This window comes from Siniperca chuatsi, linkage group LG7, assembly GCF_020085105.1.
Source record: "Siniperca chuatsi isolate FFG_IHB_CAS linkage group LG7, ASM2008510v1, whole genome shotgun sequence".
In the NCBI taxonomy this organism is placed as follows: Eukaryota; Metazoa; Chordata; class Actinopteri; order Centrarchiformes; family Sinipercidae; genus Siniperca; species Siniperca chuatsi.
In genome coordinates, this window is record NC_058048.1 from 25594748 (window position 1) to 25610176 (window position 15429).

Sequence of the window (15429 nt, forward strand, 5' to 3'; positions counted from 1 at the left end):
CACTGTCCTTGTTCAGAAATAGACCTTCTCCCTGGACACTGCACAGAGTGGCAAATTAAGTCGGAACCCAGTGTTCCTTTATATATACACAAATGTGGCAAAAATTCACTGAAACATTTTTCATGTGTAGATATCAACCAAGTGGGTAGTTTGAAGGTTTTGAATATTGCTACATATCAAACTGCATACATTTGTATGAATTTATTCACAGTTTAAATTTGACATTGATTAGTGGAGAAGCATTCCAAGAGTGTAAGTTTACACTTACTGCGGTTTACAAATAGGACAGGATCTGAACAGCACATAGCACTGCATACTGATTATTTGACATTATATCATATTTGGCTTAAATTGATTGCTCATAACAACTAAAGTGCTGCATACTTACAATAGCTACCATCTGGTAGCCAGTGAAATATGTATCCAGTGAAATAAAGGCTGGTCTTTTACATATAATGTAGATTTACTGCTATAGTGCAGTGTATTGAATTGTTTCCATGACTACTGTTGCTGATTTTATTCTTTTTTTTGTCAATGTTAGATTGTTTTTTCACTAACTCAATAATTACAATTTTCTTTACATCTCTTGTGCAAGATAAGTAGTTTTCTTGTTATGTAACTCAGACAGTTGGTGTTCACTGAAATCACTGACACAAGAAAAGCTCTCTCTCATATAAAAGCTTTAACATACTTAAACTTTCATGGATGTACATGCTACATTTCAATTGAAATAGCTGTATTGTAGTTAAAACAACAGGGCTATTTGTCAAGTAGAGTACTGCACACCTGTACCAATAGGGGAAGTATGGTAATCCCTCAGATGAATTAGATTAATTATCATTTTTATGACATTTTGAATTATTTATTTGTTATTTATATGTGATTTGTTTATATCACCTTTGGATATAACCCAATACAATCTCCCCAAGAATCCACACTGACGTCTGCATATAACAAATGCATTTAATGAATTCAACACCAACTTTTAGAAATAGAAAGCACTCAGAGAGCCCATACAGTACGTCTACCAAGGCTGTACAATCTAAATGTGTTATTTTAATAATAGAACATGTTTTGAATTTTTTATTCTACATCTGGTTCGGGATCAGCATCAAAACACGCATGGTGATTCACAATCATGCAGAGATGCAGTATATGTGTGATATATTTTTAATTCAAATAAGCTCAGTAGTTCACGAGTAAGTAACAGTGTTAACAAATACTTCTTAAAATCCTGGATTCCAAATCCTCAACCAAAAAATAATAACTTGCATCAGGTTAAATATTTTAAGGTGTTTGAAATATCCTGTTTTTTTTTCATGAAACCTCTGGAAAGTTACCATTAGTTTTAATTTATAGTGTAGCTATTTGATACCTCACAAGTTGGACAGTTGTCTTCCAGCAATTATAACATCTTACCATTAGACAGACATTCCTGTTATCTCTCAGGGTGGGTGTGAGGTCCTAGCTAATGAAGTGGATTTGCCTTCATTACTTGTCTAGAATAGCGTCAGGAGACCTTAACCAGTGCATACATCTGTTAGAAAGAAAAATGAAAAACCCACATTCCCAGACTGAATTTATATCTTTAGGCTTCTATTTTGAATGCCATGTGAAAGTTTGGCTATTGTAGCAAAGTCCCCCTTCTCTGTCTCTGATAACAAATGAATCTCCTTTTCTTGTCAATTTCGTTGTGCAAAGTAGGTCAATAGAAAACCATTTATTTTTTTCTGTCCTTTGGATAGTGGTGAATAATTGTTGCTGAATCACCACATCTGTGGGGGTTGGGTTGCCCTGTGCTTTGTCTTGCAAACTGTCGTGTTTCTCGCCTTTCTATTTATTTCCACAAAAATAACAGTGACTACTTACCTGGCTGTTGAAAGGTTATTTGTTGGACAAGGGCAAACATGCATACAGTCAGGTAGTGAATTTAAATCATGATGCAGTGCTTATAGTTTTTTTCTTCTGTAGAACATGTTCTACAGTGCATTGCAATGGTGATGGCTTATATGCAAGTAGGCAAGTGAAGTAATCAAGTTAAGCAACACTTCTGTGCAGACTATAAAGCATTTGGATTTTACTACATGTACAAAATTCTTTGAAATACTTCATAATACTGCATGGTTACCGACAAATAACTAAACATAAAAGTAAACATTTGAACTTCCAGCGGAGCACAACATAAAGTATTAAAACTCGACTTAATCCAGGAACATTTTGAAACTTTACAATCTAAATGTGGATTGTATTGTGATCTAATAGTTATGACTAGTTTGTTACAACTGAGTAAAAAAGCATAGCAGTTTACTTATATGTTAGCCACAGATTGGTCTAGGATAGTGTCCCCCACCAAGAATGTTTTTCAAGTTATACAACTTGCTCGATCTTCACACATGTATTTCCCTAATACACAGTGTGTATTCATTTGCAAAAGTTATTTAGTCTTTAAACAGCTAGTCCCAGTCATGGTGCTTTCTATGCAGGGAAGGGACAAAATAACAGGAATATCTAACAGTATATTTCAAGCCCACACAGTAGACCTGCAGTAAATAATACTTTTGTTAAACATACTGTGTATAACGATATATTGATTAATTTCTGTGGTAATTTTTGAGGCCGTATGACTCCTAAAATAAATTGCAAGTATGGTCCTCAGAAAAAAAATAAAAACGTGTTAGAAAAATGAATTACTTGTTGCCCCACATTTGCTTCATCGTCATAAGAAGTAAAGTATTTGTTTACCTAGCAGTAAATGCATTCTAGAGCAGTGATGCATTTGTCCTTGTGATATATATCTCTGTGTATGTCTGTGCTGTCCCTGTATCGAATTAGCATAGTCTTATTAATGGCTTTAGGGATCAGGTACATTACTGAGCAGGAGGGAGGTCATCAACAACTGTGTGGTTTTACCTCTCACCAGTCTATTGTTCATCAGGACTGTGGCGTGCCTCTCTCTCAGTGGCTCAGCTAATTACGAGGGCAGCATTGTGCAAAAGTGTGCTCAGTATGAAACCATCTGTCAGTGGGACAGATGCATGCTATAGCACTCTCTCCACCATAAAAAGGAAATAAAATTATTTCTGTCAGTGGTTCATCCTATAAAATATGAGGACTATGTGGCTGTGAGCCAGGTTCAAAATAGTGAAAATTAGTGTTCTCTCCTTTTTAGTTGATGGCTAATGAAATGTAAAGAATATAAAGAGAAACCAGTTGAAGTGTAGAATTGCCAAGCTTCCTGTAAAGCACATGTGTGTTGAAAGCCTTGGAGGAAGATACTTAAGCAGGTCCCCGAGGATTAAATGCAGCACACTACATTTTTGTCTTGGTTTTCCTTGCTGAGCCATTCGTTAGCACATTACCTGTTGACACAATGGGCTCTTTTTCCACTTTTCTAAAATGTCTCAAGCACTGAAGCGTAATGCGACTTTGTTCTCAGCACAACCAGTTTTACATCTCAGATTGCTTATCAATCTGCCTTGATTGACACATTTTAATATGGCAGCTTCATGTTCCTGACCCATAATAAATCTGAAATGACTCTAAGCTTCTTGACTAGCCCAAGTAGGTATCGCTTTAATGAAGGAGCTGATTATACAAAATAAGCCTTGTGTGTGTCTGTATTCCACTCTCTCTGCTGTAAATTGGCAATTTAGTGTTGTGGATATCTGTGAAATAAAGGAGGTTTTCTGCTATAAAGAAAAGCCGCTCTTTCACTCTGTGTAAAGCCAGGAGTTCATTGATTGATGAATGGCTTAGCAGATGTGGAGATAGAAGGATACAGAGTGCACAAGGACATTGGTCTTCCATATTGTGAAGTGCAGAGAGTATAAACTAGTGCATATATGACCACTGGATACTATCTGTTCTTCTAAACGTCATATATAATAGTTTAAAATCCTCTGATGTAGAGTGACAAAAGAGCTGATGACAGACCTAAAAAAAGAAAAAGAAACAAAGAGCAGGTTTTGGCTGCTAAAATCTCTGGAACAGCAGACTGGAATCACTTCTAATAAGGCTGACCACTGCAAATCTGATAATGACATGCATATGTTAATGGGAGATTGTCAGCAAAACTGACAGCTAATGTTGTTACTTGTTGGTTTCTGTTTCAAATCATTTGCTTCCGGTGAGGTGTGGACAGAGTTAAACAGGCTATTGTTTATAAAAATACTACTCATGCCCAAACATTTTTCCTGGCTAAACAAATGTCCAAGAAAGCCTAAAGAATTGGTTAGTTTCAAGAAGAAACCAGCTCGTCCATTTACACAGGAACCAGTGTCTGGTCTGAGTAAACTGTCCCTGGTCTCTGTGAGAGGCAGAGAGCACACTCTGATAGAGACCAGTTGGGAGAAGGAGAGGGACTTTTTCATGAGTGGTTCATGTAACCACTTGCTTTTGCTACATGTACCACATGTTCATTTGCACTACCGGACTATTTATTTATACATATACTGCATCACTTGCACTCCAGTACTATGTACTGAATACTGCAATAACTCATCTACTGCACTGTTAACTATTTCTGTCCATAATTTGCACTACTTAATATTCATTGCACTACTGTTCTGCCCAGTCCAATTCATTATTGTGCATATTGTGTTGGCGAACAAACTGTGAATCTAGGTGTCTTTGATGGTGCTTCCAAAGGTAACCAAGATTCAAAAGTACCTCAAAACAAACATTAAATGAGTAGAATTGTCTTTCTTTTAAAATTTCTGTAACATGTTTTATTTCTTTCTTCTTTCCTTCAGACGGAGCCTTTCAAAACCACTCTCGGCTGCGGACGCCTCCTCTACCACTCTCCCACTCCCACTCACCCAATCATCAGCACCATGCAGCCTCCATTAACTCCTTGAACAGGGGCAACTACACGCCGCGGAGCAACCCAAGTCCCGCGCCCACAGACAGCTCTGTTCCCCCTGAGGGTCCGGCCAGTGGTCAAGACTCTGGCAGCGCACAGGACAACTGGCTACTGAACAGCAACATCCCCCTGGAAACAAGGTACTGTGTAACTTGTCTCCCTGACATTGTATAGAGATGTTGGCATCTGTACGACTGAGCTTGAGCTGATGCTATTGAACACAGGTTTTCATGCTGTCTACTCCACATTGAATTACCACAGTTCTAACAAGGAGCAAAGCAATAAAATGGAAACTATCCTGCTAGGGGCAAAGGCCTACATTTGTGATGAACATGATTTTGTTGCAAACAAGAGAAAAGTCCTGTTTTTGGCCTAATGTTAGCAATCCTAACAGTGGAAGTTATTGAGTTTAAACGGCAGAGTGATTATAATCACGTTGGATATGAAACAGTTCTTCTAAAATTACATTCAGGCTCCCGTGAGCAGACTCCATAGCGCCTCCACTTCAGCCGGGAGTTTTATTTATTTCATATTAATCAGTATTCACTTCTCTAGCACATATCTCAATAGGAGGCTCTTGTGTGAAGTAGATCTGTCAAGTGTTATTGTAACAAAGGGAATATCTGTTGGTATTTCTTTGGCTGGTCTTATTGCAAGGTGGTATGAAATCAAGAACAGCAAGGCAAATTATCTCAACCTTCGTAATGATCACATTACTCTGCTAGCAGTAGAAAAACTCCTCAAACAACACCTAACTTCTCAGTGTGACCAGGTCACCTGCTGAACAAATTTAAATAAAAAAACATTGTGTAGCCTTGATTTTTAAGGAAGTTACTGCAGATAAAAACATAAATTTGTCTTTATTTAGATGATTTAATTATTAGGATCTATTCAAAGCAATCCAATAAAAAACTGTAGACCACACTATTGTCTATAGTGTATAGTATATAGTAAACATATTGCCATAAATTAAACTGTTGTTGACAGGAGAATAGCTAATAGCTAATTTGGCATGGCTAAACAATGCGCCATGAACAGAATTACTGTCTTCTCCTTCAGTTCTGTGAGACGGTTCAGTCAACAGGAAAATGAGCATCAATTTCAGCTGGTAGAAGGACAGTTAATGGTATAATGAATGATTACACGTCATCCAGCTCCAAAGTTAATCCTGCACAGGTATTCCCTGTGGAGCAGAAAACAGATGGTGAGGAGAATGGATCTGCAACAGGCAAGAGTGCTGCTCAAACGGCATATGTAGTCTTTCAGACCTGTTGCCTTGAAAAAAAGATCAACTACTAAAGTTCCAATAATTAAACTGAAACCATTAGTAATATCCACACGGACACAGAAATATTAAATGTCACCTTACGTGGTTAATGGTATTACAATGGCCCTGTCTCGTCACTTTTCTGAAATTTAATGGCCCTGATAAATTCTGCACTGGTAGGTCTCATCCTGCTCTGCCACTGGAGAGATGCCAGCAGTTGGTTAGCCCTATCCAGCCTCACCGTTTTCTTTAGAGTTTCTGCCAAGCATCTCTCTCTCTTCATTAAAAGTTGCATTCTTCCCCAAAACATGAGCTTGAGAGACCATGAACAGACTTCACTACTGGCCTCAAAGGAGCAGGGATCAAAAACAAAGCTTTTCTCTTGTACCACTGAATGTGTTCAGCCTGCCCATTGCATGTGGACAGTTCATTTCTCCATTGCATTGCTGCAGTATTTCCTTATGGAACAGAGCTCTCGGGGAGTGCATTATGGGAGAATGAGACATGGCATGCACCTCAAGAGACTTAAGAATAAGAAGAATAAGAATGAATAAGAAATTAAATAAACTGAAACTTAAGAATGAACTGAAAATGTGTTTTTTGGAGTGTTGGAGCCATTAAATGAAAAACAATTGTACTTAAGGATACTATCCAGAGTGAAAACTATGAAACTTTAGTGACAAGTTCATTTGTAATTAAAAATTCAATTTAGATGAAGTGTTTTGTCTGAAATAAGTGTTAGAAACCTTAAGGTTCGTATTTGTAAGTGATGCATTGTTTTCTTCCAATCACAACCTTAAAGGAGCCAGAATACTCTAATGTTTATCAGAGAAGAGCAAGACGCTTGCAGAGAAGGGCAGGGCTCGTACAAAACAAGGTATGGCAGTGCCCAAATGAGGGGAACAAGAGAGCTAGATGTTATTTGTCTCACACCTTTGTAGAAGTAGTTCCATAAGGGCCTTGGTTTCTTTGTCCCACGCTGTCCGTCTTGATTTCCATTTGTCAGTTGTTGTTGATGTTGCTTGGTGATCACATACTGTATTTGCATTTCTATGTTTCTTGCACGCACATCTCACACTAGCTTCATATCCATCTTTCCACCTGTGTGTAGAAACATAGCAAAGCAGACATTCCTAGAGACTTTACAGGACAACCTCATTGAGATGGACATTCTGGCATCAGCACGCCATGATGCCTCATACAACGACGGGTATGTTGCATGTTTGCTATCTGGCTCACACTACTGTCAGAATCTGCTTTGCCATGAAAACAATGGTGATGCCTGCGCTATTTTTCCATCAACCATCCTCTGTTTTGAAATGCTGTCAATCATCAGTGTACGTCTCCTGCAGTGCTAGAATCTTTGCTGTATTTGTCCCTTCCCTGTTTGATACAGCTAACAATTTGCATAAAATCACATTGTTGGGTTGTATTGCTTTTGATTAATGTTAAGCATGACCGCTTTATGAAACACAGTTGCCCATGTTATCTCCTATTGCTAGAATAGGATATGTCAGAGATTTGTCCTGATATTTATAAATAAAATGTTCTCAGTGACTTTCCACATCATACATTGTAATGTGACATTCAATCACATTCATGTCACTGTTGCTCGGAAGCTTCTTGTAAACTTGTCAGTAAAACGGCCTTGACAACAGTGCCGCTGCCACTGACTCTCTGATGGGCTGCTCATACGGCTCTTGGACATGCAGCTCTACACATGTTTTCTGAGATAGCCAGCCATGTTCTTCAAGGGCGAATAATTCTGCTCCATGCTGCAACCACATATACTTTATCTCTCCTCTGGACAGGCTTGACACATAGTTACTGAGAATTACTCTTCACCATGCTGCCATGAATACGTAAACATGAGCCAGCTGTGGTCACTAGTCCTGTAAATTAGATTTAATATTGATTCACAGTTTCGACTGAGCAAAACCCAATATGCTTTAGCATTCTCACTAATCTAGCAGAAGCGTGACTATGGTAACAGTATTGAGCTTGGAAACGGAATTACTTACCAGTGGAAGGGACAGCACTTGGATAGACAGTAACCTACAATATTATGATGACAGACATCCCTGGGAAATTAGTGTTTCTGTTAAGACTAACAAGAAAACGTGTTTTTTTCCAGGCACTTCCTGTTCAAACCAGGTGGAACATCACCAATGTATTGCACAACATCACCAGGATACCCTTTGACCTCCAGCACAGTGTACTCGCCTCCCCCACGCCCTCTGCCTCGAAACACCTTCTCTCGACCTGCCTTTAGCCTGAAGAAACCCTATAAGCACTGCAACTGGAAATGTGCTGCTCTCAGTGCCATCCTCATCTCAGTAACACTGCTGTTCCTATTGGCCTACTTCATTGGTGAGTCACCTCTGATGCTTCTACACAGTGACACCAGGGTGGGCGCCTCTACCTATCTGCCTCCAGCCCCACCTCTCACTTAACTGCAGACACAGGATGAGTCCATGCTCTGTTGTGTTCCCTCTATCATCGGTTTTAATAGTGTTGAATCTGCACTCTCTGCTTATATGAGCATAGTTATATAGGGACTCATAGATTGACTCCTCGCCCACACACCTCATCCGAAATAACATTATCATTCATAGATTGGGTTGACTGAATCTGCAGAGACAAGCAATCCAGTTTCGTGCTCTTGTGAATAGGTCAGATAGGGAATGAATTAAAAAGACATCAGCCATCACACAAGAGAGGACTGCACATTTAGAATATTCATCTTATTTGATTTAAGATTCCCTAACCAGCATACCCAGGTCCCAGCTGGGTAAGGACTATCAGCTGTGAAATCTGAGTTATGCTATTAAATCAGTTCTGCTGTAATTCCCTAAGGAAAATATATTCATATCTGATAATACAGTCTCTTATTTATCTGTGTGATCTATATACAAGTCTGTTTACACAACATTTCACTAGTAAACGGTCAGAAAAAGCAGTTCATAGATGATGGTGGTGATAAAGACACCAAAATGAAAAGTTAAGTACATGTGGAATCTGCAAGTAATTGCTGTGATGTTGTTTCTCCATATTTCTCCGAGATCGCGTATTAAACTGTGATCCCAACTCAGTGTTGTCAACCATGCTGACTATCACTGCTCAACACTTCATGAGTGGCAGAGATTTTTTTTATTTATTCACAAAAATTCTTCACAAAACCTGATATTAAAAACAAGTGTTCCCAGCATTTTAACTAGCTAGATGGTGGAACACTATTGTTAAATCAATCAGTGATAGCATAACAAAATGCACATTTGTCTATACTGTAAGAGAATATGTGTTATTATTAATTTAAAAGAAAAACGGATACAAGGGAGTTCATAGGTTTGCAGCAACCAACAATAACTGCAGTAACAGTGTGGTGAGGTATTGACAGGATGGGATACAGCAAGGACTGTGGGTAGGTGAAAGGTCCAGTGAAAATGTGAGGTTGGTTTCCTGTAATGGAAGGGTTTGGGGGCATTTAAGATCACATAGCAACAAATTTAGGGGTACGACTGAAGTAAGTTGACATGTTGACCACATGTTGACTGAATTAGTGCTATGGACTTAAGGTTAACTGGGTTAAGGTTGGGGATGAGGATATGATAAACAGGACCAGAGTAGGGAGGAGGGGTAACACAAAGAATGTTTTAAAAGGAATGAGTGACAGGGTTTAGGACATAGGGCTCCTGTAGTGAGGGGAGAGGAGATGGATAAAGATTCTCGATATCTAAAAGGTATGTTTGAGTTCTGGATTTAAATATTGTTGAATATCTATGTTGACTCGACTGGTAGACAGTTCCAAGGATGTGGTGATCTACATGAAAAAGCTTGCAGTGCTTTTTTATTCAAAAAGAAGTGAAAGAAAGTCTCAGGAACTGACTCTCTATAACCTTTAAATTTCCTGGTTCGGTATGTTGAATAGCCACAGACCTCAGGTCAGGGACAAGGTATTAAATTGTTTTCTAGGATATTTATTGAATACTGTCACCATACCAGTCAACAGACTCCACTTGTCCTCTTGTTGGTTGGTGTATAGTTCTATACAAAGAACAGATAAGCAAATCTATGAACCAAGCATATTCAGCCTAAAGTAAATAAACCCTAATAATAAGCAACTCTCCATATCTACACAATGGCTAGATAAACATAATCCGTCGCAAATTAATTGACATTTTAAGCGTTTCACTTTAACCTATATGACTTCTATCACTCTTATTATCAGCAATGAAAAATATGTTATATTAAAATGGAATAAAAGCATTTGTTAAACTACACAGATAATAAACCATACAGTTACTGATAGGTTTGGCACTTACAAATAGCTGCATGCACACACACAACAGCACCAAGCAGCTTCTTAAAACTCCATATGAACTGTCTCTTCAACTGCAGACACTGAGAAACTAAAAGTCCAACCCCCTGCTCCTTGAACACCTGCTCGTTAACTATCTCACAGAGCTACCTCAGTGACCTAAGAATCCCGGAAATGCTCCAATCCGATTGATAGTCACTGACATTTTTTGATATTATTAAGACTGACAGAGGCCAGTGAATGTTCATATCAGGGAATCTAGAAGTCTTTTCCACATTCACATGGTTGAATTCAGTCTCACACAGAAAAAGAAAGAGTTTTTCAAAAAGAAGGATGGTGAGAACAATGTAGTTCATATGCATGAAGTCAATGAAAGAACAGCCAGATCCTTCTGCATGACCTTCATCAATGAGATAAATTAATTCTTCATTGAGGACATTTGTTATAGATATGCATTATGCCGCAACAATCCCGAAAGCTTTCGTTTCTGCTTCTCCTTGAGGCCAAATGAACTAAAATCCGATTATTCATATTTTGTCACCAGAGCCATTTAAATTGTTTCATTTGAAATTCAGAAGAGCGCTGGATTACAAAAAAGAATCAGCTGGTTTCTGCTCATGGTGATTATCTACGTAACCAGCAATTTCAAATCGATGACAGTGGGTGTGAGCAAGTTCTGGTTTGGCTTGTTTTTTGGCATCAGCAGTGTGGTTTGGCTGTAGAAGTAGAGATACAGTATGTGTCTACAGTTTATCGCTTGTGACTTGGCCAAAAGCCAGAGAGCCCCATCAGCCTGATAGTGCTTAATCAGACTGTGTAATTATACCCTGCAAAACTCACACCATCTCCCGATGCACCACAAGTAAACATGTTGGAGACCAAACCTCACCCTAAGATCAGAATTTCCAATCAAGAATGAGGGCCATATTTAATTAAAGGCTGATGAGAAAATACATTTAATTTCAAGTGCAATTAATTATTGAGGCCTGTAATTGGGAACTCTGGGTGAGATGTCTAATGAACCCAATTATGCCTCATGACAGATGTTTTGACTTGCAGCATGGTTTTATTTTGTTACAGCTTTGTAAATCAGCACATTTTGAAGTGCAAAAAGGTCGGGGGGTTTAAGATGGCACTATTTTCTCAGTGGTCGCTCACTCATTAGCACATTTGTTATATGTTCCTCATTTTAAGGTCTTCAATATCCTCCTGTGTTCACTTACATTCACCCTGGGTATCTAGCCAAGGACAAAGAGGTTGGGCCCCAGAAAATGTTTCACTGCATGATCGTCCAACCCAGAAAAAGCTTCTCTCCAGCACAGATTTTTACCTGTTTGTCTGTCTTTCTATACTTCAGAATGCTTTGTTTGAATTTGCCAACATAACATTGCATGTATTGTATGGATGCAAAACAACAAAACAATTTGTACTTTTATGTTACTGGCAAACATCAGCTGAAAAAATGAACATCCCCATATCATTGCTACTATTTAATGAAACTGAGCGTGTGTTAGCCACATATAGCTGTCAAGCATGCAGCATTGCACTGCTGGCTTTATATTGTTGCAAGCATATAGCATTAGTATGATGCTTTTCTATTTACATTTGCATATATTCATTAACATCACATTGGCAATTATTATTGTGAAAGTATTTACGTGTGGACAAGATTCATTGACAAATCCCAAACCCAGGTCTGACTTTGACCTGTAGTGGCAGATGGAGGGGATTTCTATTTTTATATGGTCAGTGCACAGAAAATATGGATCTGAATTGGCTGCAAAAGACAGAGAGTTGTTGGATTTTGCACCAAATATTGATCATTTGTACAATTATTAAGGACATGGAGATAGGGTTGAAACACAATGGAGTATTCATGTAAGATACTCTGTGACATTGATCTTTAAAGATAGATTGTTTATTTTGTTTTTATTATGATTGTATAGTTTGTGTTAATATGCTTTGGCAACGTTGTACTGTATGCAGTCATCCCAACAAAGCCACCTCAAACGAAATTGAACGGAGAGGACGCAACTCTATCTACATGAATATGGAGCTACCGTAGCAATGCAGTAGGCTACAGCAACTAGGAGTAAAATCTAAGACGCAAAAAAGTTTCTGATGCTCCAGATAAAAAAGAAACTCAGCGTTCAGAGGAAGGATTACAGTTAAAAAAAAAAAAAGCAATCAATGGCGAGGACAAACACGGATAACCATTGGTGTAGCTTTTCCTTATTGGAGAGCTCTGAAAGAAGGGACTCAGGGCAGACACAGATGTCACGTTACTGCTCTTGGACAGGTTGGTAAAATATTTGGAGCAGGCTATGTAACTATTGGATTATTGTCTTGGAACTGTGGCAATGTCTCTGTATTTTTGTAACTATTTCTGAACACGAGCCTGGGGCGAGCTCGAAGTAGGCATACATCATAAGTACGCGTCAACAGTGTTTGTGTAATTACTCTCACTGCCAGAAGGGGGAGACAAAAGTTCCGCACTCCAGCTTTAAGCTACACTGAACCACTTCTCAAGCTGTACAGACAAATCAAAGCAAATAAAAAACAGTTACGCTATTACATACTCACCTATTGTATATGCCTTCCGATTTTGTTTGTTTGTCTCTTTTTAGGGGTCCAAGCCTGAGTGGGCTGGGAACCACGAATGCATGGCATCATGGTGCCCAGTACCAGCGGTGCGGCGAACCCTATTGAAATCGCTCAGATTTTTTATTTCTCTTTATGTTTTATGCAAGTTAAATTCACAGGGGTGGTATAGAACTGTGCACACACCTCAGACACTAAAAATGACACAGGTCAACCAGCTGGTGGCGCTATAATGTATATGTATATGTAAACGTGTTTTGGCCAGTAACTCCCACAAAGTACGTCGCACATTTGAAAACCTTACATGTACGCGTTCCCTGAATTGAGCCGCATCTTGTGATATAGGCCACTCTCATTTCCACGTATAATTTTTTTTTTTTTACAAAATCTGCAAAACCTACTTTTTTAACTCCTCCTAGGCCGTGAGTCTGATCTGCAAGAAATTTTGCACGTGGAATCTATGGACCCTCATAATCAAAAGTTATTAAAATTACTAAAAAATTACATTTTGATACTCCAGAAAATGTGCAAGTTATAAAGGAACAACTTCCTGTAGGCTGCAGTGAAACAGGAAGTGATCTCATATCTCCACATAGGTTTGTCCGATTAACACAAAACTTGGGCCAGTTCTTTCCCATGCCCCACTGTGCTAAATTTGGTGCCAGCCACTAGGTGGTGCTACAAATGTGAAAAGTTTATATCTCGTAATCAGCTGCATAGATTCGTACGAAACCATCTAAGGTTGCACAATCTAGGGTCATGACTCAGTTGATGCCTAAAATTTGGTTATGATTGATAAAAGTGGGCGTGACTTATTTGAACAAATGTCAATTTCTACACGTTTCACATTCCAAACTTTAAAAAAATCACCCGTACGTCCTACAGCTACATTTTTTTCTGCACATCTACTGATGTGTGACAAAAGTTTGCCTCACTGCAGCCTATGGTCAATTAAGAAGTCCGTCAATCTATATTTTTCAAAATATGAAAACACTGATTAATTTCTATATCTCCACATAGGTCTGTCCGATTAACATGAAACTTTGCTCATTAGTTTGCCAGTACTTTCCCATGCCCCAACGAGGCTCACTGCAAAATTAGGTGCCAATCGGCCATTAGGCGCTTTTGTTGCAAAAATAGGAAATATGCTAAAATTATTCTTCCAAACTACTGTTTTTGAACTGAATGTTTTCCGAACGTGCTGCTCTACACCTGTGACTTGCATCGCGCCCGTGGGCCTGCAGGTCTGACTTGCATCGGAGGCTTGGACCCCATTCATAACTGCTTGCAGTTCTAGTTCATTTTTATTTTTTTAAATCAGCCATTCCTCACCGCAGGAATACCAGAAGAAATCCTCCCTGAAGCATCATACCACCCAAATTCCAGACACAATGATGAAAAGTATAAAAAGCTTGTTTGCTGATAAACTGAAAATGAAAGTATCATCTGAAGCATAAACTAAACAAAAGCATAAACAAAATCCCGTCAGTTATACATGAGGTGTCATTATTGTTTTTTAGTGCTTTGGTTTTAGAGAAATACAGCACGAGAGTGGTGATATGTCTCGGAGCTACAAACGTCCATCTTACCAGCATGGATATTGCAAAAATGAATTTACATCTGACTTCTAATGGCCCAATTCTGAAGAAAGGAAATACATTAGCCCAATCTCAGGCATTGCAGATTGCTAAAGATCATGGTGTGGTGTTACACTGAGAAGTGTGCTAATTTTTGACATTTGAAACTCACATTTGGTATCCCAGTCAGTCTGTGTTATGTTTACTTTTGTTGTTTTGTTTTTTTTTGTTTTTTACAATGTTTTGTTTTGAAGAAATATAGCATGCCAGTGATGGAATAATGTGGTGCTAAATGCAGTTAGTTAAGAAATGAGCAACTGATGGCTGCCATATTTAACACCTATTCATTTTGTTTTTTTTTAAAGAGATTAAAGTCCAAGTCCAAGGCATTGTGTATATGACTGTATTCTATGCTGGCTTTTATGAAATATCTCAAGATAGTTTGCCTTTTTTAGATGCTTACAGTACTTGATGATTTTGACTAGTAAGATGAGAAAAGGGGTTCTACTCATCATATCTCTCCTTGAAGTGTGCACTAGTTGGAAAGAGCTCTTCAGATCAGAGGATAGAAGCACAGGAATTCTGGCAGATGACCCACAGCAATAAGCGCCGACTTTCTCAGATAAGTCTTCACTGCAGTACAGTACTACAGTACCTCTGTTCCCTAATTGGCACATGGCGTGACCCAACTTCCTGCCAAGACATAAGTGAAAGGAGGCCACAACATGTGCTCAGGAAAAAATGGGCGCTGCTATGAACTGCAGTACTCTTGACAGGTCAGTGGCATCGCTGGAACACAGACACA

At 38.7% G+C, this 15429-nt stretch overlaps 1 protein-coding gene and 1 long non-coding RNA gene across 15 annotated transcripts in view; one reads left to right on the top strand and one right to left on the bottom strand.

Annotated features, from left to right (window-relative positions):
- The window catches only part of tenm4 (teneurin transmembrane protein 4), a 192332-nt gene that overhangs the window by 102603 nt on the left and 74300 nt on the right, over window positions 1-15429 (top strand). For 7 of the 14 annotated variants that reach the window (XM_044203214.1, XM_044203212.1, XM_044203216.1 and 4 more), the window contains 4 exons: window positions 4752-5001; window positions 6931-7005; window positions 7240-7338; window positions 8263-8498. In XM_044203214.1, the coding sequence (XP_044059149.1) occupies window positions 4752-5001; window positions 6931-7005; window positions 7240-7338; window positions 8263-8498 (660 nt within the window). The remainder of the gene's footprint in view (window positions 1-4751; window positions 5002-6930; window positions 7006-7239; window positions 7339-8262; window positions 8499-15429) is intronic. The other 7 variants (XM_044203222.1, XM_044203225.1, XM_044203226.1 and 4 more) reach the window with 3 other exon arrangements.
- LOC122879284 lies at window positions 5780-12783 on the bottom strand. Its single transcript, XR_006378670.1, has 3 exons — window positions 10451-12783; window positions 7062-7229; window positions 5780-6044 (listed from the first exon to the last, which is right to left on the bottom strand). It is a non-coding gene; the product is annotated as an uncharacterized LOC122879284 (long non-coding RNA).